This window comes from Bos mutus, chromosome 20, assembly GCF_027580195.1.
Source record: "Bos mutus isolate GX-2022 chromosome 20, NWIPB_WYAK_1.1, whole genome shotgun sequence".
Lineage (NCBI taxonomy): Eukaryota > Metazoa > Chordata > Mammalia > Artiodactyla > Bovidae > Bos > Bos mutus.
Window position 1 is genome coordinate 51,151,891 of NC_091636.1, and position 25,131 is coordinate 51,177,021.

Genomic DNA, 25,131 nt, shown 5'->3' on the forward strand with positions numbered 1-25,131 from the left:
GGTCTTTAAAATAGGTTTAAATTTGGGGAGGGGGGGATGGTTTTGTTGTTGTTGTTGAAAAACTTCCAAAAAAGGTTACAGTAAAATTAAAAATAAAGTTAGGCTAAGTCAGGATAAGTGAGTTTTGTTTCCAGCCTCTCAACTGTGGAGCTGCAATATATTGAACAATTATGTTAATATCCCAACCCTCAGGCTCCTCATTCTCACAGCAAAGGAGAACAAGATTATTAATGATGCCAAAGAAGACAATATTTATAAAATAATTAGTATATTTATATAAATTATTCAAATATAAAATTTTAGTGTAATTATTAATAATAAAAAGATCCCATTTCATTTTATTTATATTGTTCTCTACACACATACACAAGTCTGATAATGATGATTGTGTCTACTAATTTGATTTCATGTTATTTTACTCATGTTGCCAATGAAGCTTGAAATTGATGTGATTCTTTCTAATCCCAGTGTTGATGTAGTCTCAGTCCCTGATATTTTTTTTTTTACTGACTTTTTCTTCATATGAATTCACTAACATGTTTATATATGAAATTTTACAAATTTATATATGAAAATATATATGAAATTAGAATGAAGTACATTTAATGTCATTTATAATTCACCTGCCAATGCAGGAGATGCAAGAGACTCAGTATTGATCACCGTGTGGGGAAGATCCCCTGGAGTAAGAAATGGCAATCTACTCCAATATTCTTGTCTGGAAAAATCCCATGGATGAAGAAACCTGGCAGGCTACAGTCCATGGGGTCTGAAAGATTCAGGCACAACTGAGCACACACACACATATCTTAAACTATCAGGAAGCTAGACTCTTTTACTTGTGTGTTAAATTTTATAGGCACATGGTATTTTGATTTATTAATTATTATGAGGCTGCTTTCATGAGTCATCTAGCCCTAAAATAGTGGCAGATAATTTCACTGGGTGTAATGGAAACAACTCTGGGCAGAGAGCTGGGTAACCCAGATTCTATTCTGATTTCTGTAATTAACTAAACTCTATGATACTGAGGAAATCACTTAGCCTTTCTGATTTTCAATTTCCTCAACTGTGAAGTAAAGTAATTGAAACAATGTTCTCTAAGGTTCTTTCCAGTTCTAAAGGCCTGATTTAATGCTGTGACAGAGCCATGCAACTGTGTGTGTGTGTGTATGTTTTTAAAGCTATATGTCCTTCTTTACCAACTTCAGTTACACTAAATTTGGAATAGCTGATCTCTAGTATCACTTAGTTTGAGTTGTGTATAATCAAAGTAACTGGGAAACAGCCAGGTGGTTAGTTTCTCTAATCAAGAAATTATGCAGCAATCTGGACTGGTGAGTTCAAGAGTCATGTAGAAATAGTTCTTGAATATTAAAGATGCAGTTTAAACAAGTAGAATGCCTTTACATTTTTTGCATATGAGCTGATATATATTGATATATCTGAGCTGACTGCTCAAATGCATTCTTATTCTCCTCCCTATGAACAGGGCCAGTAAATTTTAAGCATCATTAGCAGCAAGTGTGTACTCAAAACCAACAGATATGAGTTCTCAGAGAAGGCTTCAGGATATAAAAATGGTGGCAAATTTGTCAAATCTGCAAACACTGAAGGATCATAGAAGCAAAGGGCTCAATGTTCTATAAGGCAAGGAATTAAGCCCATCTTAAACTAAAATACATCATTATTCATATTTTATACGGACAGAATCAAAACTTGGAATTAAAGAAACATTATCTTCAACACAAAATGTTTCCTGTCCCACAATGGTGAGGGATTGGCCTGGAGTACACTGTGACACCATAAAGTTTCAAGCAGAGAATTTCATGTGTTCTATGCATTGTGATGAGTTTTCCAGAGTGTATCATGATTCTGGATAGGGGAAGGGAACTGAGAGGAAACTGGAGCCTGACCCTGTCTCATTCAACATATTCTGCATAGTGAGGTAGCTGCTATTTTGTTTTTTAAAAATCTCATATTAAAAATAAATGTTTAGAATAGCTGACTTGGAGAATACTCGTAAGAATAAGAGAAAATTAGTGAATCTAAGCATTTGAATCAGTTTAATTAGCTTTAATTAATGGTCATTGTTTGAATGGCAGGAACAGAGGCCTTTGCCACCAAGTAAGTGTCTGCAAATAATGAAATAGCACATTTCATCTGACTTCACACGATGACTTACATTATGGCAGCTTTGCTGTCAATCCCAAGCTCATCACACATCAGATCAACTAACTAGGTTTCCCTCATTCCAAACTTAAGAGTGGCAGACATTTTATTCTGATCTAATATAAGAAATGGGCTTCTCTGGTAGCTCAGACTATAAAGAATCTGCATATAAGGCAAGGCACCCTGGTTCTATTACTGGGTCAGGAAGACCTCCTAGAGAAGAGGATGGCTGCTCACTCCAGTATTCTTGCCTGGGAAATCCCATGGAAACAGGAGCCTGGTGGGATACAGTCCATGGAGTCTCAAAGAGTTGGAAATGACTGAGCGACTAACACACACAAGAAATAGTTGTTTTAAATTGTGTAAAGGATGAAGAATTAACAACAGTAAAATCTTTTGAGCTTTTTTTTTTAATGACTTTGATGTAGAACAACAGATCCTTTACCCATGTTTCTGCTGCTGCTGCTAAATTGCTTGTCGTGTCTGACTCTGTGCGACCCCATAGACTGCAGCCCACCAGGCTCCCCCGTCCCTGGGATTCTCCAGGCAAGAACACTGGGGTGGGTTGCCATTTCCTTCTCCAATGCATGAAAGTGATAAATGAAAGTGAATTCACTTAGCCGTGTCCGACTCTTAGCAACTCCATGGACTGCAGCCTACCAGGCTCCTCCGTCCATGGGATTTTCCAGGCAAGAGTACTGGAGTGGGGTGCCATTGCCTTCTCTGTACCCATGTTGATCTTTGGGTAATTGCTGATGGGTTTGTCCCCAGGTCTGTGGATTACAGTCAGTATTCAATAGGTGCTTATTGCATTGAAAAATAAAGGGGGAATGGTTGTGTTTTGTGGTCAATTAGACAAGATTCTTTTAATAACTGGCAAGAACGAATTCAGAGTGGAGATTTATAGGTTCATTCTATGTGGAAAGTCTGAATAATTACTGGAATTGACATGGCATTATCATGACTCCCCCCTTTTTTTCCTTATTTCTCTAATCTCAGTCTGCTTTGCAGTGGCTTTCGTTTTCTTCTGTTTTCAAGGTGTCTCTGTTTTGTTGTCTAGCATGCAGGGTAAGGTGAGGACTATCTTGATAGTCAAGTGGATTTGAATTGAAAGGCAGATACTTATCAACATTGACCAGACCTAAGATCTCTTCCCACCAAATGGTTGTGCTCAGTGTTCAGTCACTTCATCATGTCCAACTGGTTGCGACCCCATGAACTGTAGCCCACCAGGCTTCTCTTCCTTGGGATTTTCCAGTCAAGAACACTGGAGTGGCTTGACATTTCCTTCTCCAGGACACTGAATGGTTAAAGGGACAAAATGCAGTACTTGACAATGTCATTAGACTCACCCAGTGGATTGGTGCAGGATAATTTGTACAAAAGAAGGAGCAGATGAATTTAGTAAAAATAGTAAAGATATTAGTAGTAAAAATTAAACAAATTAGCAAATTAAATAATGTGTTAGAAAATTGGAGCACATAACCAAGAAATCAAAATTGTGTTGAAATCATAACTTACATTTTAAAAATGAAATAACAATAATATTTTATTTCTATAATTACGTACATATATCAATTTTCTCTTGCTGCATAACAAATTCCCACAATTGCAGCTTAAGACAATACCTGTTTATTAACTCAAAGTTCTTCAGGCAGAAATCCAGAACAATGTCACAGGATTTTCTGCTCAGGGTCTCAAAAGACTGAACCCAAGTTCTCAGCAGTACTGTTATTTTCTCTTGAGAATTGGGGAAAGTCATCTTTCAAGCTCATTCAGACTGATGGTAGTATGTATTTCCTTCCTTTCGTAGAACTGAGGTCCCCTTCACAATGCCACAATGGGGGAACGGCCTTCAACTCCCTCTGAAAGTATTAGTAACTTTCAGCATGAATATTCATTTTATTACACACCAGCTAAGTCATGTATCTCTGACTTCCTTTTTCTACATCTAGGAAAAACCCTCCTGCTTTCAGAAATTGCATGTGATTAGATCAGGCTTAACCAACATAAAGTAACCTGAAGGGTTAAATCTACAGTCTTCTCAGTGTTGGGAATTTTGCAGATTCTGTATACTAAGGGGAGAGAAATCTTGGCATTAAAGTAGAATTCTGCTGATCACATCATATATGTTGGAGTTCAATCATAACTGAGAATTAAGCCTTGATTTGGATTCAATTTTGTATTGAGTATGTGCAAGTTTATATGATCTAAAATAATAATACAGTGACGTATATGATCAGACCTTGATTAATCTCAGAAATTCTGTATAACTTACTTTAATAAGCATTCAATGAATTATGACTTTTTTGGGGGCCACATTGCACAGCTTGTGGGAATTTTAGTCCCCAGATCAACGATCAAACCCATGGTCCCAGGCATGAAAGTTCAGAGTCCTAACCACAGGACCACCAGGGAATTCCTTCAATGATATATCAAGAGAAAAATATTGTAACAAGCAGTGAAAGGAGACCAGTAATATATATATATATATATTTGTAATTTTGGAAATAATGCAGATATACATTCTATGGTATTCATATGTCAGGTTTAGGAAAAAGTGCTACAAACACACATACATACGCATGATTCCATGGACTCTATGAATTATTGAGGAATTTTAATCACAAAGCAATTCAGTTTCTTCTGAAAAGCAATCAAACTTTGAGAGATTTATTCACCATTTAAGGTCTCAATCAATGTCAAATTAAGTGTCTGCCTTTATAATCTTGAATTCCTTGTTTTAAAAAAATGACCTTTAAAAATGCAACAGTCTGAAATCAATTTATTTCACTCAGGTATCCAATATTATATATTTGCTAAAAGCAGTCAAAACTGAGGTCTTAGCATCTATGAAAGCTATGTTCATTTTTCTTTTATTTTTATTCTTTCCTTTTTCATTTTAAAGTTAGAGTTAAAGTGGATCTATTATCTCTGGAGATTTCTAGGGAATCCTATTAGGCCTATGGGAAGTAAGTGAACCTTGAGAATGATTCTTTACTTAATGTGTTTACAATGAGAGCTTAAAAAAAAAAAAAAAAAAACATGCTAACCTGTACTTAGAAACAAGATACAACTTACTGGCTTCCTTACATAGAATAGAAATGTTTCCATTTATCTCTAACAAACTGATATTTAGCTTTAAGATTATTCATTTTTATACCTTTGGGAAAAATAATATTTAATGTGTACATTATCATGCAAATAAGATAGTATTTATGACACTGTTATAGGATAAAGACTGAGAAAGATGAATTCTTAGCAGTTAATTTGACATAAAACAGCTTGACTCATGATAAAAAGAAAGCAACCTGTTTAAGTATTTGGATTTATTTTTTCTGCATTGGTGATATTATACTTTCAAAATCCACTTAAAGAAGTTACTGTAAAGTGAGGAAAGGAAATAAAAGACTTCAGTGAGATGGCTTTGTGCTTTAATACATAAAGCAATCCCCACAGTAATGCATGCTACAGAAAATGGGTCACCTTCAAACTACCCTTGAAAAAATGAAAGCAGATAATGTAATTTCAGATTGAGTTCTTAGAGCATTGATTTATAGTATGTATATCTACTTGACCTTTATTCATTTTATAAAAATATGCATGTGTGAACACTCAAAAATGTATAAATACCAACTCTTCCTCTTTTTTCTCTCACATATAACATGTACACATGTCTAAACATTCTGAAGCACATTCACATGTTTATCTGTGTGATTATTAGTACATTGTAATTAGTACATTGATGAAATGACCACACATGTTAATGACCGTTTCTTTAATGAAGTAGTTACTCAAGTTTGTTTTTAAGATAGTGGATTTTTATATGTTTCAAAGCAAATTATAGTGTAAACATGTGCAAAATCTTCAAAAAAATAATTTTAATTGATATAAAAGTAAGTTATATTCTCCTCAACATAAATATTGTTCAGTTCTGCTGTTTAGTGGTTAAGTTGTTCTGACTTTTTTGTAATCCCATGATCTTTAGCCTGCCAGACTCCTCTGTCCAAGAGATTTTCACCTCTTTCTAACTGACTATTAATTGTTCCAAATCTGTAATTGACACAGCATATTACTTAGATGATGCTTTCTAACTATAAATGTAATATCACTTTGTATTTTAATAAAACACAGATATAACATTTTTAAATTATATGGTATATGCTTATCAAAAGTTTCTATAGAAAATTGTTATTTGAGAGGCCCACAACTGTAGAAACCGTGTTTTGAATGGATATCTTTGTTATTATGGCTCATGTTGTTCCCTACTGGACTCTGGACTCCTGTGTCGTTGAGAAAAAATGCTAAGTGACATTCTCTAGTGTGTAGTGCAATCACTAGTCGGCAGTCCAAAGCATTTTTGAATAAAACCATTCTCATTAATGCATCCATAATAATACAACTGGATGTTCTTCCAACTGATTTCACAAAGCTAAGACTTAGGTAACTTCCATCTGTGGCTAAGCCAATTATCTGACCAAAGATTCAATGTATATATGTGTGCTTCCTCTCAAGAGAGATGATTTTGAAAATTAATGAAAATTACATTATAATTTCCAAATTGAAAGGAAACATTTGGTTTAAGTGCTAGTGACATGCATTTATGTAGGCTACCTGATTGGAATCTCATCTTTGTATATTTCTATGTGTGTCCTGAGGAAACAGCCTCTTTGTGCCTCAATTTCTGTATCTACAAAATGATGATGATGTTTTGATTTTTTTTTTATTTTATTTTTTAACTTTATATTGGTTTTGCCATATATCAACATGAATCCGCCACAGGTATACACGTGTTCCCCATCCTGAAACCTCCTCCCTCCTCCCTCCCCGTACCATCCCTCTGGGTCGTCCCAGTGCACCAGCCCCAAGCATCCAGTATCATACATTGAACCTGGACTGGCGACTCATTTCATATGCCATTCTCCCAAATCTTCCCACCCTCTCCCTCTCCCACAGAGTCCACAAGACTGTTCTATACATCAGTGTCTCTTTTGCTGTCTCGTATACAGGGTTATTGTTACCAGCTTTCTAAATTCCATATATATGCATTAGTATACTGTATTGGCGGAGAAGGCAATGGCACCCCACTCCAGTACTCTTGCCTGGAAAATCTCATGGATGGAGGAGCCAGGTGCACGGCAGTCCATGGGATCACGAAGAGTCAGACACGACTGAGCGACTTCACTTTCACTTTTAACTTTCATGCATTGGAGAAGGAAACGGCAACCCACTCCAGTGTTCTTGCCTGGAGAATCCCAGGGACGGCTGAACCTGGTGGGCTACTGTCTATGGGGTCGCACAGAGTCGGACACGACAGAAGTGACTTAGCAGTAGCAGATACTGTATTGGTGTTTTTCTTTCTGGCTTACTTCACTCTGTATAATAGGCTACAGTTTCATCCACCTCATTAGAACTGATTCAAATGTATTCTTTTTAATAGCTGAGTAATACTCCATTGTGTATATGTACCACAGCTTTCTTATCCATTCATCTGCTGATGGACATCTAGGTTGCTTCCATGTCCTGGCTATTATAAATAGTGCTGCAATGAACATTGGGGTACACGTGTCTCTTTCAATTCTGGTTTCCTCAGTGTGTATGCCCAGCAGTGGGATTGCTGGGTCATAAGGCAGTTCTATTTCCAGTTTTTTAAGGAATCTCCACACTGTTCTCCATAGTGGCTGTACTAGTTTGCATTCCCACCAACAAAGTAAGACGGTTCCCTTTCCTTCACACCCTCTCCAGCATTTATTGCTTGTAGACTTTTGGATTGCAGCCATTCTGACTGGCATGAAATGGTACCTCATAGTGGTTTTGATTTGAATTTCTCTGATAATGAGTGATGTTGAGCATCTTTTCATGTGTTTGTTAGCCATCTGTATGTCTTCTTTGGAGAAATGTCTTTTTAGTTCTTTGGCCCATTTTTTGATTGGGTCATTTATTTTTCTGGAATTGAGCTGGAGGAGTTGCTTGTATTTTTTTGAGATTAGTTGTTTGTCAGTTGCTTCATTTGCTATTATTTTCTCCCCTTCTGAAGGCTGTCTTTTCACCTTGCTTATAGTTTCCTTTGTTGTGCAGAAGCTTTTAAGTTTAATTAGGTTCCATTTGTTACTTTTATTTTCATCACTCTGGGAGGTGGGTCATAGAGGATCCTGCTGTGATGTATGTCGGATAGTGTTTTGCCTATGTTCTCCTCTAGGAGTTTTATAGTTTCTGGTCTTATGTTTAGATCTTTAATCCATTTTGAGTTTATTTTTATGTATGGTGTTAGAAAGTGTTCTAGTTTCATTCTTTTACAAGTGGTTGACCAGTTTTCCCGGCACCACTTGTTAAAGAGATTGTCTTTAATCCATTGTATATTCTTGCCTCCTTTGTCAAAGACAAGGTGTCCATATGTGTTTGGATTTATTTCTGGGCTTTCTATTTTGTTCCATTGATCTATATTTCTGTCTTTGTGCCAGTACCATACTGTCTTGATGACTGTGGCTTTGAAGTAGAGCCTGAAGTCAGGCAGGTTGATTCCTCTAGTCCCATTCTTCTTTCTCAAGATTGCTTTGGCTATTCGAGTGAAATTATTTGTTCTAGCTCTGTGAAGAATACCGTTGGTAGCTTGATAGGGATTGCATTGAATCTATAAATTGCTTTGGGTAGTATACTCATTTTCACTATATTGATTCTTCTAATCCATGAACATGGTATATTTCTCCATCTATTAGTGTCCTCTTTGATTTCTTTCACCAGTGTTTTATAGTTTTCTATATATAGGTCTTTAGTTTCTTTAGGTAGATATATTCCTAAGTATTTTATTCTTTTCGTTGCAATGGTGAATGGAATTGTTTCCTTAATTTCTCTATTTTCTCATTATTAGTTTATAGGAATGCAAGGGATTTCTGTATGTTGATTTTATATCCTTCAACTTTACTATATTCATTGATTAGTTTTAGTAATTTTCTGGTGGAGTCTTTAATGTTTTCTATGTAGAGGATCATGTCATCTGCAAACAGTGAGAGTTTTACTTCTTCTTTTCCAATTTGGATTCCTTTTATTTCTTTTTCTGCTCTGTTTGCTGTGGCCAAAACTTCCAAAACTATGTTGAATAGTAGTGGTGAGAGTGGGCAGCCTTGTCCTATTCCTGACTTTAGGGGAAATGCTTTCAATTTTTCACCATTGAGGATAAAGTTTGCTGTGGGTTTGTCATATATAGCTTTTATTATGTTGAGGTATGTTCCTTCTATTCCTGCTTTCTGGAGAGTTTTTATCATAAATGGGTGTTGAATTTTGTCAAAGGCTTTCTCTGCATCTATTGAGATAATCATATGGTTTTTATTTTTCAATTTGTTAATATGGTGTATTACATTGATTGATTTGCAGATATTGAAGAATCCTTGCATCTCTGGGATAAAGCCCACTTGGTCAATGGTGTATGATCTTTTTAATGTGTTGTTGGATTCTGATTGCTAGAATTTTGATAAGGATTTTTGCATCTATGTTCATCAGTGATATTGGCCTGTAGTTTTCTTTTTTTGTGGCATCTTTGTCAGGTTTTGGTATTAAGGTGATGGTGGCCTCATAGAATGAGTTTGGAAGTTTACCTTCCTCTGCAATTTTCTGGAAGAGTTTGAGCAGGATAGGTGTTAGCTCTTCTCTAAATTTTTGGTAGAATTCAGCTATGAAGCCATCTGGACCTGGGGTTTTGTTTGCTGGAATATTTCTGATTACAGTTTCAATTTCTGTGCTTGTGATGGGTCTGTTAAGATTTTCTATTTCTTCCTGGTTGAGTTTTGGAAAGTTGTACTTTTCTAAGAATTTGTCCATTTCTTCCACATTGTCCATTTTATTGGCATATAATTGCTGATAGTCTCTTATGATCCTTTGTATATCTGTGTTGTCTGTTGTGATCTCTCCATTTTCATTTCTAATTTTATTGATTTGATTTTTCTCCCTTTGTTTGTTGATGAGTCTGGTTAATGGTTTGTCAATTTTATTGATCCTTTCAAAGAACCAGCTTTTGGCTTTGTTGACTTTGCTATGGTCTCTTGTTTCTTTTGCATTTATTTCTGCCCTAATTTTTAAGATTTCTTTCCTTCTACTAACCCTGGGGTTCTTCATTTCTTCCTTGTCTAGTTGTTTTAGGTGTAGATTTAGGTTATTTATTTGACTTTTTTCTTATTTTTTGAGTTATGCCTGTACTGCTATGAACTTTCTCCTTAGGACTGCTTTTACAGTGTCCCACAGGTTTTGGGTTGTTGTGTTTTTATTTTCATTCGTTTCTATGCAAATTTTGATTTCCTTTTTGATTTCTTCTGTGATTTGTTTGTTATTGAGCAGCGTGCTGTTCAGCCTCCATATGTTTGAATTTTTAATAGTTTTTCTCCTGTAATTGGGATCTAATCTTACTGCATTGTGGTCAGAAAAGATGCTTGGAATGATTTCAATTTTTTTGAATTTACCGAGGCTAGATATGGCCGAGGATGTGATCTATCCTGGAGAAGTTTTCATGTGCGCTTGAGAAAAAGGTGAAATTCATTGTTTTGGGATGAAATGTCCTATAGATATCAATTAGGTCTAACTGGTCTATTGTATGATGTTAATAGAGTTGTATCTGTAGGGTTGTTCTGAGCATTAAATATAGAAAGTATATAAAAGCACTAAAAATTGTCTAGCTAAAAGTAGAAGCCTGATAGCATTTTTTTCCACTATTTTGGATCCAATTAGCACATGTGAGCATAAATTGATACAAATGAAAACAAATATTGCTATCCTGGGCTCATTTGGATATAAATGGAGATAAATGAAGGAAAATGGACAATATGAAGTCAAATTGTCTACAGTATTCCCCAAATTTATGATATAAATGTTAAAATCCACATTTTACATATGAGGATTCTGAAGTCCAAAGACATGTATTAAGTTACACAGTAATGTCCAGGTAAGGATAAATGGATTTAGGACTCTAAACCTAAATTTTGGTGCTCATAATCATAGATTTTAGATCATTCCATGATTTATATTAGAGTTAGTATTTCGGTCTGCTTGCTTTATTAGAGTTATTAGATACACTTACTAAGAATTTAGGATAGAACATATAGCTGTTGAAAATGTTTAAACATGTTAAACTACTAGAATTTAGTTTAAAAATTTTATCTCTCAAATTTCTAATTTTAGCATATCACTGATCATTTTGAGAATTAAATAAAGCTTATAAAATATACAACATAGTGCTTGCTATTCAGTAAAGGCAAATAATAAAAGTAGTAACACACAGACAAAATGGTAATAAATTACCTCTAGTTATAATACTGTATCTTGATTACTAATAATCCATTTTATTGGCATTACTTTCCACATTATTTTTGGCATTTACTTTACATTTAGAATAAATCATACAAATTTATCTAGCATTCTGAAAAATAACCTTATTTGAAATCATACATAAAATACAATGTTACTGCAAAGAGAGATTCTGTTTCTGACAATTTAATGACTAGTTTATTGCTAGTTTATTGTTTAAGATTTTTTTTTTTAACCAAAAATCTGACCTTGTGAAAAATGTTTTACAGCTTTGGAATTGTAGGAAAGAAATTATTTTGACCTTGTCTACGCATATTTTTCCTCCTAAATCCAGGCACCATTCCAATGACCTCTCAAACTTTTACAGAAGTACCTATTAATACATTGTGACACTCTCAAATGATATAAAGTAATCTGTAACAGCTAAAGTTGTAAAATATGACAATCTAAAAAATTAGTTAGGATGCTCCTCACATGTAGCCACACATGCAGTCTTCAAGGAGAAAAAGAAAGATGAAAGAGAACATCCGGTGAAGAGTATGTTTTTTCTTTAATGGGATGTGTAATATATCCAAGCACATCAATTTTTATTGTTCCCAAGCATTGTAAATAGTCTTTGTTCTTCTTTGCTTGTCTGTGGCTTATCTCGGGGGAGGTGTGGGCCTTTTTGAAATGAATTTCTACTCTCTTAAATAGAAGGTGAAATATTTCCAGATGATAAATAGCTTTGGGTCTGTAACCCAGTCAGGGGAGTTCTGAACTCACATTGGGCTGTTAAAGGGAATTCCCAGCCTTGTAAAGTGGCATTCCCCTTGCTCAAATGACAACAGTCAAGCTAGGAAGAACAAATGAGTCCCCTTAGGGGGCAGAATGGAATAGAATGCCAAATATTCTTAGGCATTCTGTGGCTTCTAAAAGACAGAATTTTTGCATTGTGTCATTATTCTGGCAGGGTTATAGATCATCTTTGTGTCTGGTCTTTCATCAATAAACTATTCCTTGAACATAATCTGATCACTTTGTAGTTCTTACAATGACCACTGTAAGGTCCTGAGAACTGAGCAACCACAAAACAGGGCACACTGAGTCTTTTATGTTCACCAAGGAAAATGTAGCAAAAGTAGTTTGCTTTATACATAATAAGATTATTTCAGCCAAAGAAACTCACATAAAATTTTCTTATATTCATTTTGGCCCATTTACCAGAATGAATCCTGTATGTAAATTATATTATCTCCTATCTCATGCACGGACTGCTGAACCATAGTACTAAGTCATTCTACAGCCTTCATAATCGTAGATTTTCAAACTGAAAATAAATATGACCACTTACATGCTGCTATTACACCAAAATTTACTGAGGCACATCCTATACTGGGAAGTTTTTTTCTTAGACTGAATGTGTTTATGAAGATGGCTGGTGGAAGACGTCCGTAATTTGTGTTACAAGGATCTCAATATTAAGTAGGGCATAATGGCAACTTACTCCAATATCCTTGCCTAGGGAATCCCACGAACAGGGGAACATGGCCGGCTACAGTCCACAGGGTCACACACAGTGGACACGACTGAAGCAGCTTAACACCACATACACACACTGGTATGGCACCATATTGACTCATATATACTTAAAAACTGAAGAAGAGATAGTCTAAGACAGAATAGTAAAGATATAAAGACACATCAGGAAGTTTCTTGTTCTGGCAGACACATTTAAAATGAGAGTCTAGTTTTTTAAAGAAGATAATGACAAGAACATAATATTAATAGGCATGGTTGTTTTAAACTTAAAGAAAATAAAGACAAAATTCAAATACAATGCTTGAATCTTGCTTGAATCAATGTTAAAAAACTAAAGAACTATATCTGGAGTCATAAGAGGAGAAAATTGAATATGACTGGGTGATGACGGCTATAATCTTGATCGAGGTGGTATGCAGGGCATCAGGCAGTATAGCCAATTTCTATAAACCAGTAAGTGGGTGAAGGATTGGTGACTGGTCAAATAAATTCAAAGCTACTTACAAGCATTTGTATTGAGAGGGATCCAACTAAGGAGGAACAATTCTGAAAAAAACTAAAAAATGCTAACGATTAAGAGAAAAGGATGATAAAATATGGAGATTAACTGATAGTCTGTGTACAGAATTCCTCCCACTTGCATGATAATGCATGGAATCCAAACATAAATGAGTCATATGTAAACAATAAAGATTTTTTTTTTTTAAAAAAGTTCTTCTAAAGAAAATCTGAAAAGAATTAGGCTACTGATAGAACTCCATTGTCTATTCAACCTAGGACAAAACTGTAATCAATAAATTCATCCTGCAATTTCAAAACTCTTAAATATGAACTGATGAGTGAGAGTCATCAAACATTTGAGGAAAGCCAGTGATATGAAAAATAAAGCCTCAAATTCCAAAAACAAAAAGTGATCCTGAAGCAACAGAAAGTTTAGGGAACACACACACAAACACACACACACACACACACACACACACACACACGCATGCACATATATGTACAAATTAGAGTTCTCAAAAAGTTTCAGGCATCCCCAGTGTACACAAAACAAGCATGATTCTATTAAGTGGGGACATTCATAGTAAATGAAAAAAATCTTGGAAATTAATATGTCTGTGTTATGTGTGCATGTATGCACACATGGGGACATGTTTACTGACTTTGAAAATATAGAAAATAATACATAATTTTAAGATAAGTTTTAATTTTTTCATATAATAGACCAAAATATATAGGAATGAATAACTGTAGAAAGAGTATACTATTTATAGAAGGTGCATGAGGTCTAACATTGAATGAATGAATTCTAGATAAACAATAGAAAAGACAGAGGATAGAACTTAATTATGGAAATAACCATAGAAGGAAATATCTCAGTGCTGAAGGAAAATAGTTTTTGAATTGAAAGAATTTGCTAAGTGCCCAACCCAATGAAAGAATCATAAATGTATCAACTCATATCTAGACCACTATTCAAAACACAAGCACACATAAACTCATACTTGGAGACAATGTTCTAAATTATTAGAATTTCAAAATGAAAATAAGGTTGCAAACATTTTAGAAGAAAATATAAGGGGGAGAAAAAACAAGCTCTTTACTTGCAATGGATATATCAATCAGACATCAGTGTTACTGATGTCTGTTGGTTTCTGTTAGACAATAGATACAGATTTCCCTGATGAGAAAGACAGAGAAAAGGAGTGTAAAAACGGTATATTATAAACACTTCCATACTCTAATTTTAGCCATTTCAATGTATTTTTTATTAAAATACTTGTGATTAACATAAATAGATGTAATAAATTCATACTTATTGAAAAAGCAAATTGTTTACAATATAATCTAAAAAGCAGGTTAGATTAATACCCATAATACCATACTATCCATAAACACATAGTAAGGTAGTTTGCAGGTATTAACACCAAGTCAAATATTTCTTTCAAATTGTGATGCTGAAGAAGGCTCTTGAGAGTCTCTTGGACAGCAAGGTGACCAAATCAGTTAGTCCTAAATGAAATCAACCCTGAATATTCACTGAAAGGACTGATGCTGAAGCTGAAGCTCCAACACTTTGGCCACTGGATGCAAAGAACCGATTCATTGGAAAAGATCCTGATGCTAGGAAGGAGTGAGGGCAGGAGGAGAAGAGGATGACTGAGGATGAGATGGTTGGATGGCTTCACTGACTCAGTGGTCATGAGATTGAGTAAATTCCAGGAGATACTGAAGGATAGGGATGCCTGACCTGCTTGTGTCAATAGGGTCACAAAGAGTCAGGCATGAGTTAACAATTGAACAACAACAACAAATTTTTAACTTTCCAGTAAAAAAATTTGTCAAAATTATACATTTTTCTGCCCAACATACTCTATACCCTTCTCATGCCTGGTGACCACTGCTTATCCTGGGAAATAGCAAATGGAAATAAAATAACTGCTGGTTGTAGTGATATTATGTGCACTTTTAAACTCAGAGAAGATAAGAATAAAATTTTTTTTTTGGTGCATCAGTTTCTAAAATATCATCAGGGAGATTCTAGTAAACATTTAACTTTAAGCTGGCTTTCTCAAAACTTTTAGGCACTGGAATTCAGATTTGCTCACATTCTGAAACTAGTCCTCAGTATCTTTTTTAAGCCTCTCTTGGCATCTCATTTTCACGCTCCATCTGAGATGACTTGGAAAACATGAGAAAATAACAACACCACTTCCACAAAACAACTGCCTGGACAGTGCATATTTCTATATACACCATTTATGGAACTCTGTTTCTGGCAGAAATTTTATTTTAAGTGTCAATACTAAAAGATGATATTACTGGAGTTGGCCGCTTCAGTCTGTAAATATAGTCAGCACCTACTCAGAAACAGCTTTTAAAGCAAAACAATTGGAATAAGAAACATTTCTTGCTGTTATTTTTAAATTGTTATAAAGGAAAATAATTTTATCCTTGTCGAGTTATTAGCTTGCTATACATGAAGCTTAAAGCTCCTCTGTAAAATGGCATCTGTGATTGTTCACAGTTACACAACCCAAAAGATGAAACTCAATAAGTGAACTCTTCTGTAATCCTCTCTCCTGCTAAATAAAATTAAGACAAAGAAGTAGCTTCATAATGTAAACTGAGCCTGAATTATATTGCTAAAATGTTTAAGAAATCAAATTTATCTATGGAGATCAAGTTCTGGAATCATTCAAGATTCAAAAACTTTTGATTCATAAAAAACATCACATTTTTGGTCTGGATAATTACCCTTCTATTTGCCTGTTTATTATGGAATTAAACAGGACAACACACACATTGTCATCACATACTTATGAAAGGATGAGCAAAAGCCACTGAATCACTCAACTTCTTTTAAAAAATATAATGCAGGTATTAAAAAGTAATTCTGAAGAATTTAAAATTACACTGGAAATGATTATGGTAATGGAAAATGTTGACCAATTTCTCATTTTTATATCAAGTTTATATGTATTTATAATAAGAGGATATTATATATACATATAAAATTACAGGCTTCCCAGTTGTCACTAGTGGTAAAGAACCTGCCTGCCAATGCAAGAGACTCAAGACACATGAGTTCGATCTTGGGTCAGGAAGATACCCTGGAGGAGGGCATTCTTCAGTATTCTTGCTTGGAGAATTACATGGACAGAGGAGCCTTGCATTCTATGGTCATTAGGGTCACAAAGAGTTGGACATGACTGAAGAGACTGCACAGTACAGCAGCACATAAATCATATATAAATATATATATATATAGAAACTTTCATATATATTTATAGAAGAATATGTATATATATAATGGAAAGGGTATAAAGTGATAGTTATCTCTAGGTAAGAGGATGGTGGAGATTTCATGTTAGCTTATAACACTCTCTACTCAAATTATTTTATATGTAATACAAAAAAAAAAAAAATTCAAAGATACCCAACATCAAGCCAACATCATTTAACATTAGAACTGCTTTGAAGTCACTTCAGTCATGTCCAACTCTGTGCGACCCCATAGACGGCAGCCCACCAGGCTCCCCGTCCCTGGGATTCTCCAGGCAAGAACACTGGAGTGGGTTGCCATTTCCTTCTCCAATGCATGAAAGTGAAAGTGAAGTCATGTCCGACCCTCAGCAACCCCATGGACTGCAGCCTTCCGGGCTCTTTCGTCCATGGGATTTTCCAGGCAAGAGCACTGGAGTGGGGTGCCATTGCCTTCTCCAAACATTAGAACTAATGTTGCAAAAATACCTATACTTTTAGCTAGTTATGCATATAGTGGCCTCAATCAATACAGAATAAATAATTTTAAACATTGCCTGTCAATGCCAGATACTACAGGTGATCTTCTTTAAGGTATTATCATGTAATAAACTGCTATAACCATTCTAATCCTCTAGAGAATTTTACCTTCATCAATCTTATTTTCAGTTTAAGTTTCAACATCTTTTCATACATTTCTTCTGAAGCTTTAATCTCTGCAGAACCCAACTTAAATTAGGAGGAAAAGATAGATGTGTAAGGAGTAGCAGCAATTGAATTTAATTTGGATCTTGGATCCATGAACTGAAAACACATTTGCTTTTTTGGTCTTATGTCAGTTTGAAAAGAAAACAGTTCTGATTTTGGCTAAATGAAGGTATTTTTGGTAACTCTATTTGGATCACATTGTAAAAACCTACTTAGAATTTTCACTTGGTTCCCACAAAATTAGCAGATATTCTTTGGGGCCATTGGCAAAATGGATCCAGTTTATAAAGTCATTGCTTTTGCCTGTCTCATATTTTCAGATAAATTTGAAAGCAAAAGTAATGCTCACTGTGTTGAAAATCTTTAATAGTATGGGTGAAATTTGTAATTTGAAATTCCTAAGTTCAAAGAACATTTCTCTACAGCTTGATTTTACGCTTGAAACTTCCTATGCTTCATAGCAGTTTATAAAAAATTAGGAGGAAAAAAAACTTCTTCCTGTCATTTTTAGCAATTTTCCTTAGACTTGAGTAAAATATACAGAAACTTTTAAGGAAAAAAAAAATGCGGTGCTCCTTTATAGTTTTCTCATTGTTTAAGTTATAGCATTCACCCAGTATAAATTCTTTGCTTATGCAAGTGTACTTCAGAGCCATTTGAAATAAATACAAATTCACAAAATGAACAGTTTATATGTTCATTTTATATGACATTAATATTAAGGATGATGTTATTTTACTGAATCTAAAGGAAGATGTTGAGTTTAAGAGCAAAGATGTAATAAGGTTGAGTGATTTTTTTTTTAATATTACTAATACACACAATTGATGAAAGTGAAAGAGGAGAGTGAAAAAGTTGGCTTAAAGCTCTACATTCAGAAAACGAAGATCATGGCATCTGGTCCCACACTTCATGGCAAATAGATGGGGAAACAGTGGAAACAGTGCCAGACTTTATTTTTTTGAGCTCCAAAATCACTGCAGATGGTGACTGCAGCCATGAAATTAAAAGACGCTTACTCCTTAGAAGAAAAGTTATGACCAACCTAGAAAGCATATTGAAAAGCAGAGACATTACTTTGCCAACAAAGGTCCGTCTAGTCAAGGCTATGGTTTTTCCAGTGGTCATGTATGGATGTGAGAGTTGGACTGTGAAGAAAGCTGAGCACCAAAGAATTGATGCTTTTGAACTGTGGTGTTGGGAGAAGACTCTTGAGAGTCCCTTGGACTGCAAGGAGATCCAACCAGTTCCTTCTGAAGGAGATCTGCCCTGGGATTTCTTTGGAAGGAATGATGCTAAAGCTGAAACTCCAGTACTTTGGCCACCTCATGCGAAGAGTTGACTCATTGGAAAAGACTCTGATGCTGGGAGGGATTGGGGGCAGGAGAAGAAGGGGACGACAGAGGATGAGATGGCTGGATGGCATCACTGACTCGATGGACGTGAATTTGAGTGAACTCCAGGAGATGGTGATGGACAGGGAGGCCTGGCGTGTTGCAGTTCATGGGGTCGCAAAGAGTCGGACACAACTGAGTGACTGAACTGAACTGAATACACACAATGCTTATTTGCAAAGGATTATTATATGCTTTAAAATATTTTCAAAACTTTTAGGCTGTGTTGAAACATTAAGAAAAACAAAACTCATCTTTATCCAAAATTTTGCAAGAGAGTTATACTTGCATGCTGCTGCTGCTGCTAAGTTACGTCACTGTGACCCCACAGATGGCAGCCCACCAAGCTGCGCGTCCCTGGGATTCTCCAGGCAAGAGTACTGGAGTGGGTTGTCATTTCCTCCTCCAGTGCGTGAAAGTGAAGTCGCTCAGTCATGTCTGACTCTTCGCGACCCCATAGACTGTAGCCTACAAGGCTTCTCCGTCCATGGGATTTCCCAGGCAAGAGTACTGGAGTGGGTTGCCATTGCCTTCTCAAATATGGCGCAAATGGTTTCAGTTTCACTAGAAGTTCAACATATTTTCTTTGGTTACTCTGTTGACTGGAATGAGCTTTTAAATCCAAAAATTTGAACATTGAAATCAGATAAAACATATTTTAAAACATTTCAGATCAGTATCTGGATGAAAATTAATATTATTTATAAAAATAGGCATCCTTTTAAATTTAACTAGAATATGAATGTATATTATTCACATTATATATATGAGTATACATATTCTTGGCAATTCTCTTGTGGTTCAGCTGGTGAAGAATCCGCCTTCAATGAGGGAGACCTGGGTTTGATCCCTGGTATGGGAAGATCCCCAGGAGAAAGGAAAGGCTACCCACTCCAGTATTCTGGCCTGAAGAATTCCATGGACTGTATAGTCCATGGAGTGTCAAACAGTCGAACACAACTGAGTGACTTTCACTTATACATATTCTTAGAAATTGTGTATAATGAAACATTTATATAATTTGCATACATGCCCAGCTGCTTCAGTTGTGTCTGACTTTTTGTGGCCCCCATGGACTGCTGCAGGCCAGGCTTCCCTATACTCCACTATTTCCTGGAGTTTGCTCAAGTTCATGTCCATTGAGTCAGTCACCATCTCATCTTCTGCTGCCCTCTTCTCCTTTTGCCTTCAATCTTTCCCAGCATCAGGGTCATCTTATGTTAAATCTTGGACTCCAGTTTGAAAAACACTGATTTACAATACAATAATACACAATAAACACAATAATAACTTCTCTTCTTAATGGTCTTCTCCTCTATTATATTTCTGTTTCTCATTCCATATTGTATTACAGTCAATTAGGCATGTGCTGAATTTCAAAAGAAATTAGCAGAAATTGAAACTTCAAATATATAGTACAGATTATAGCTAAATATTTGTGAATCTGAAGGAATAATCAGTTATTCTACCCATCATCTGGCTGAGTAAGATTGAATAACTCACTGAGAGTCAGTCTGTTAAAATGAGATACTCCATCATTCATATCTAAAATCGACCTGGTACGCCAAAACTGTCCTCTCCTTTCAAATGAAAAGATAGTGTTTTCTGAGTTTTGTTTTGTTTTTACTATCTCTCTCACTGGATGCACATTATCGACTTCTATCTTCAGGGTATTTGGAAGGTTTTTGATTAAAATGTGTGCATGCATGTGCATGCTCAGTCATGCCCGATTCTTTGTGACACTATGGACTGATTCAATATATATCAGCTAATTTATTTTAATACAACAGTCATTTAAAATGAAGCAATAAGTATGCTTAAGAGTTGTGCATTTCATTTTATGAAATTTCATCCCCCAAAGTATGTGAAAGAAGTAAATGTTCAAAATCATTATATTTATACATGTTGATGGATTTGAGGCTATACTTCTGATCTCTGTAATGCGTGGAGAAATAAGATAGATTGACAGGAGAGTTAATGAAAGGATAGATGTGTGATCTACCTATGTGATAAATCAAAAGTCCTGTATAGTAAGACTGAAAGGGAAACAGTGGAATCTCTGAGATATATAGTATATGTAGGCGCTCCCCATACATTTTTCACATTTTTGTGTTAAAAATATTTGTAAAAAAAAACATTAGTGAAATAAAAGGGAAAAAAGAGCTGTAAGATTTTGGTTTAACTTTTCTAATAAAAAATTATACTGCAAGTATGACTTTTTAACATGTGACCATCCCTTTAATTGTGTTTCTCTCTGTCTCTCTCTCTCCCTAAAGCTCCATTCTGACTTAGATAAAGGAGAGGGCACTGTAAAATACACCCTCTCGGGAGATGGCGCTGGCACCGTTTTTACCATTGATGAAACTACAGGGGACATTCATGCCATAAGGAGCCTGGATAGAGAGGAAAAACCTTTCTACACCCTTCGTGCTCAGGCTGTGGACATAGAAACCAGGAAGCCCCTGGAGCCTGAATCAGAATTCATCATCAAAGTGCAGGATATTAATGATAATGAGCCGAAGTTTTTGGATGGACCTTACATTGCTAGTGTTCCAGAAATGTCTCCTGTGGGTGAGTAAGCAAATAAAAATTCTGTCAGATGCTACGATGAGGCCTTTTCAACATGTATTTTTCTGCAGGTTGATGGAAATATCTTACTTGTAACCCAGGAGATTATTCTTGCACTGTGTAGGATACAACTAATTTCATTTACTTTTTCAACATTTTTTTCTACTTTTTTCTTGTCTTGCTCCATTCTAAATGCTTGAATAGATACATAAATATCTAGAACATATAACATTTCTTCACTATTTTACAATCTTTATATTTCCCTGAATTCATAGAGTGCCATTTTATTTTAAGGACATAACTCACTTTGTACTGAAAGTGATTGCCATTACAAATTCAGGCTCCTACACAGTTCTGGAGGTAACACCAAATACCAAATAGTAATTCTTGGCCCAAAATAAATTGTCCAAAACATGTATTTCATCTGGAAGGAGTTCATAAAGGGATGTGTTTCATGCTTTGGAGCTATCCAGAGAGACTTTGAATAACAGGTATTGTGTCTATAATAACCCATAGCAGTTATTCCATCAAACCCAGAGGCAAGTATCATTATATAGCCATTACTAGAATAAATTTACAGTTAGGCTATAGTATCATCGTAATTCTTAATAATTTAAATATAATATAAATTTTACTACCTAAATTCCCAAAGGATGGCATCGCTGATTCAATAGACACTATTTGAGCACAGTTTGAGGAAACTCGGGAGATAGTGAAGGACAGGGAAGCCTGGTGTGTTCCAGTTCATGAGACATGACTTAGCAATTGAACAACAACAACCAAAATTCACAAAGTCCTATAATATGTATTTTAGGGCCAATGAGTTAAGGATTCCAGCGTTAATGACAATTTTTAATTATAACTTTTATTGCAAAGTCACCACAACCAGTCCCTGAATTTATTTCATAGAAACTTCTGGTTTCTAGCACATTTGTAAGATAAAGTTCCTCATCACTTCTGGTTTCAACTGGAAATGCTCTGTGTGAGCCACTGCTAATATTTCCTAAGTCTTACATTTCTCAGAGGGCTCCTGCTGCCCCCTCAACCATCCCAGACATGCAAAGAAGATTGTACAGGGTACCCTGAGGGCAGACGCAGGTTAGTGGCTGTAGGAGTTGTCACATGGATTTACCATAAATGCACTGGAAATTGTGTCTGTGACCTTATCAGGCATTCAAAGACCATTTTCTCTCCTTGACCTAAGAAATCAGCTCAGAGGAGTTCACTTTGATTTTAAACTTTTGTGTGCATACTCAGGGCTACTTTTTTTTTTTTGAAATGCTTCTTTTATGCTATGCTATGATTCCTAGAGATTTAGAAATACAGTTTGGGAAATGTCTTATTAGAAAATAGTGCCTGAAAATATGGATAGCTGTTTATAAACTTGCACTTTGAAGATAAGTACAAGTAGAAAAATGAAGGGGGGGGACAAAAATGAAGATAGTACTTTGAGACAAAGTATGGCTTTTAAGAAGACAATGAAATCCAGTACATACGTACTTTAACCTGGTGCTTACTTCATGTAAACTGGAAGTATTTACATGATTTCATGACCGTTAGTTACTCTTTAGTACTGAAACAGCATCCTTAAAGCAAACAGACACATCCCTCTGCAATATTAGAAAATTCTGTCTTATTAAATAATCCATTAGGTCTTTTGTTATGCCAATTAGGAGAAAGAATAGGGCTGAAGAGCTGAACCTTTATATAAAGATTTATAAAAATTCTTTATATAAAGAATTTTCAGCTAATGCATGAAGAGAGAAATAAATCTGGAAATTCAAGCGAAGGGTAGGTGAGTAGGAGAACTGAGTGGCCCAGGCTTGGAGTGGTCCAGGTCTGGGGTGAGACAGAGTATGCTGTGCCACCATGAGTTATCAGAAAGATCCATGAAAGAACAGGTTCTTTAAAATGCTTTGCCATATAACATAATAGCCAAAAATTTTCACTGGCTATTCAAGAGACTTCTATAAATACCTAAACTTATTTTCAATGCACCCTCCTTTTAAAATATAGTTTTTTTTTTTAATAACAGAGGAGTATTTTTTTTAATATGGAACTGTATCATATGCTATGAGTTCACCCAGGTATTCTTGGATTGTGTTTACATAATATGCCATTTTCAGATAAATACTAACAAGTGTAAACACCATTTACATATTAAATATTAGAAATTGAAAAACTATCAGGCACTACTTTTGCCATCTCCCAGAAACCTACATATACATGTAACCAAAATACACATATTAAGAGAAGACCTGGTTAGTTTTGTGCGAGTTGTTTCAGCTTTAACTTGACCAAAAAAAACAGCTGCATCCTAACATCACAGTTATCTCCCTAGAGCACCTGAACTCCATTCCCAAGCATACCCTCCTTAGCATCCAGAAATGGCTTACTGCTCTAATTGGCCCATTTTTTTTTCTCTCTCTGTTTTCTTTTGCTACATCCCTTTTAGGAAATCCCTGGCTCTGTGTCATTTCCCCTGGACTATTAAAATAATATACAGTCAAAACCAGATAGAACTGACTATGGTGTATTGGACAATGTAGCTATTGTGGAAAATCTCATAGTTGGCTTTGCATATCCACGCTTGAGGTGTTCTCTGGGAAACAACTACCTTTCCCCAACAATCAAGAATGCTCCTATTTCATTTTTACTAAAAGTCACAGCCAATTTAGAAAATACATATCTAAATAAATTGTATCAATGAGAGGTAATATCATTCCTTCTCCATTCAGCCTAATCTGTTCCACTTCCATACATAGGAGCAAGCAGATTTCAAATTTCTTTAATCAGGGAACTTTGGCTTACTCTTCTATCTCTCAATATAATTTTTTATTTTTCTCAACAGATAGTAAAAAAATATTCAAGTTAAGTTAACATTCATTTTGGCTTCCCTAGTGGCTCAGAGGTAAAGAACTCACCTGCCAATATAGGAGACATGGGTTTGATCCCTGGGTTGGGCAGATCCCCTGGAGGAGGGCATGGTGATCCACTCTAGTATTCTTGCCTGGAAAACCCCATGGACAGAGGAACCTGGAGGGCTCCAAGAGTCACAAAGAGTAGAAAACGACTGAAAGATTGGACAACAAAAAGATAGCTTAGTTGTGATATAAAAGGTCAAGAAAAAAAATCTATTAGGAAAATGCCAATTTAGCAATAATGGATTTTACATCTGAAAATATGATGAATGATTAAACCTGGAATCAAAATTAACAAATGTGAAAATTATAAAACTCATAACTCTACAAAGGGAGGATAGTGGTGAGCAGGATGGTAGAAATTTTTGAGGGAAATTGGTATTTAAGACTTCTAAGACTATGGAACATATTTAGTTCCCCAAAGTTGAAGAAAATTATAGTGAATCTATTAACTGTTTAAGAGAAAGGTCACTTTGTCACTAACTTGTGCTATATCTAATATGCTATGGAAGTAATATTCACAGATAAATGGCCTTTACTCTGACCTAAGGAAATTACTTTATGATCCAGATATTCCCCAACTCAAAGTTTTTCCTTGGAGACAACTCTGGATGTTATGAATGTGCTCTTAATTCTGTAAGATCATTGGAGTAACAATGAATTACATTAATGTGCCCTCTTTAATCCCGTGGACGGAGGAGCCTGGTAGGCTGCAGTCCATGGGGTCGCTAAGAGTCAGACATGACTGAGCGACTTCACTTTCACTTTTCACTTTCATGCATTGGAGAAGG

General features: G+C 35.5%; 1 protein-coding gene across 1 annotated transcript in view; it reads left to right on the plus strand.

The window, feature by feature from the left end:
* Positions 1 to 21,430, plus strand: part of LOC138984217 (cadherin-12-like) — a 249,080-nt gene extending 227,650 nt beyond the window's left edge. The window contains exon 3 of the mRNA XM_070357809.1: positions 21,128 to 21,430. Coding sequence (XP_070213910.1) covers positions 21,128 to 21,430 — 303 coding nt within the window. The remainder of the gene's footprint in view (positions 1 to 21,127) is intronic.
* The last annotated feature ends 3,701 nt before the right edge of the window (positions 21,431 to 25,131 follow it).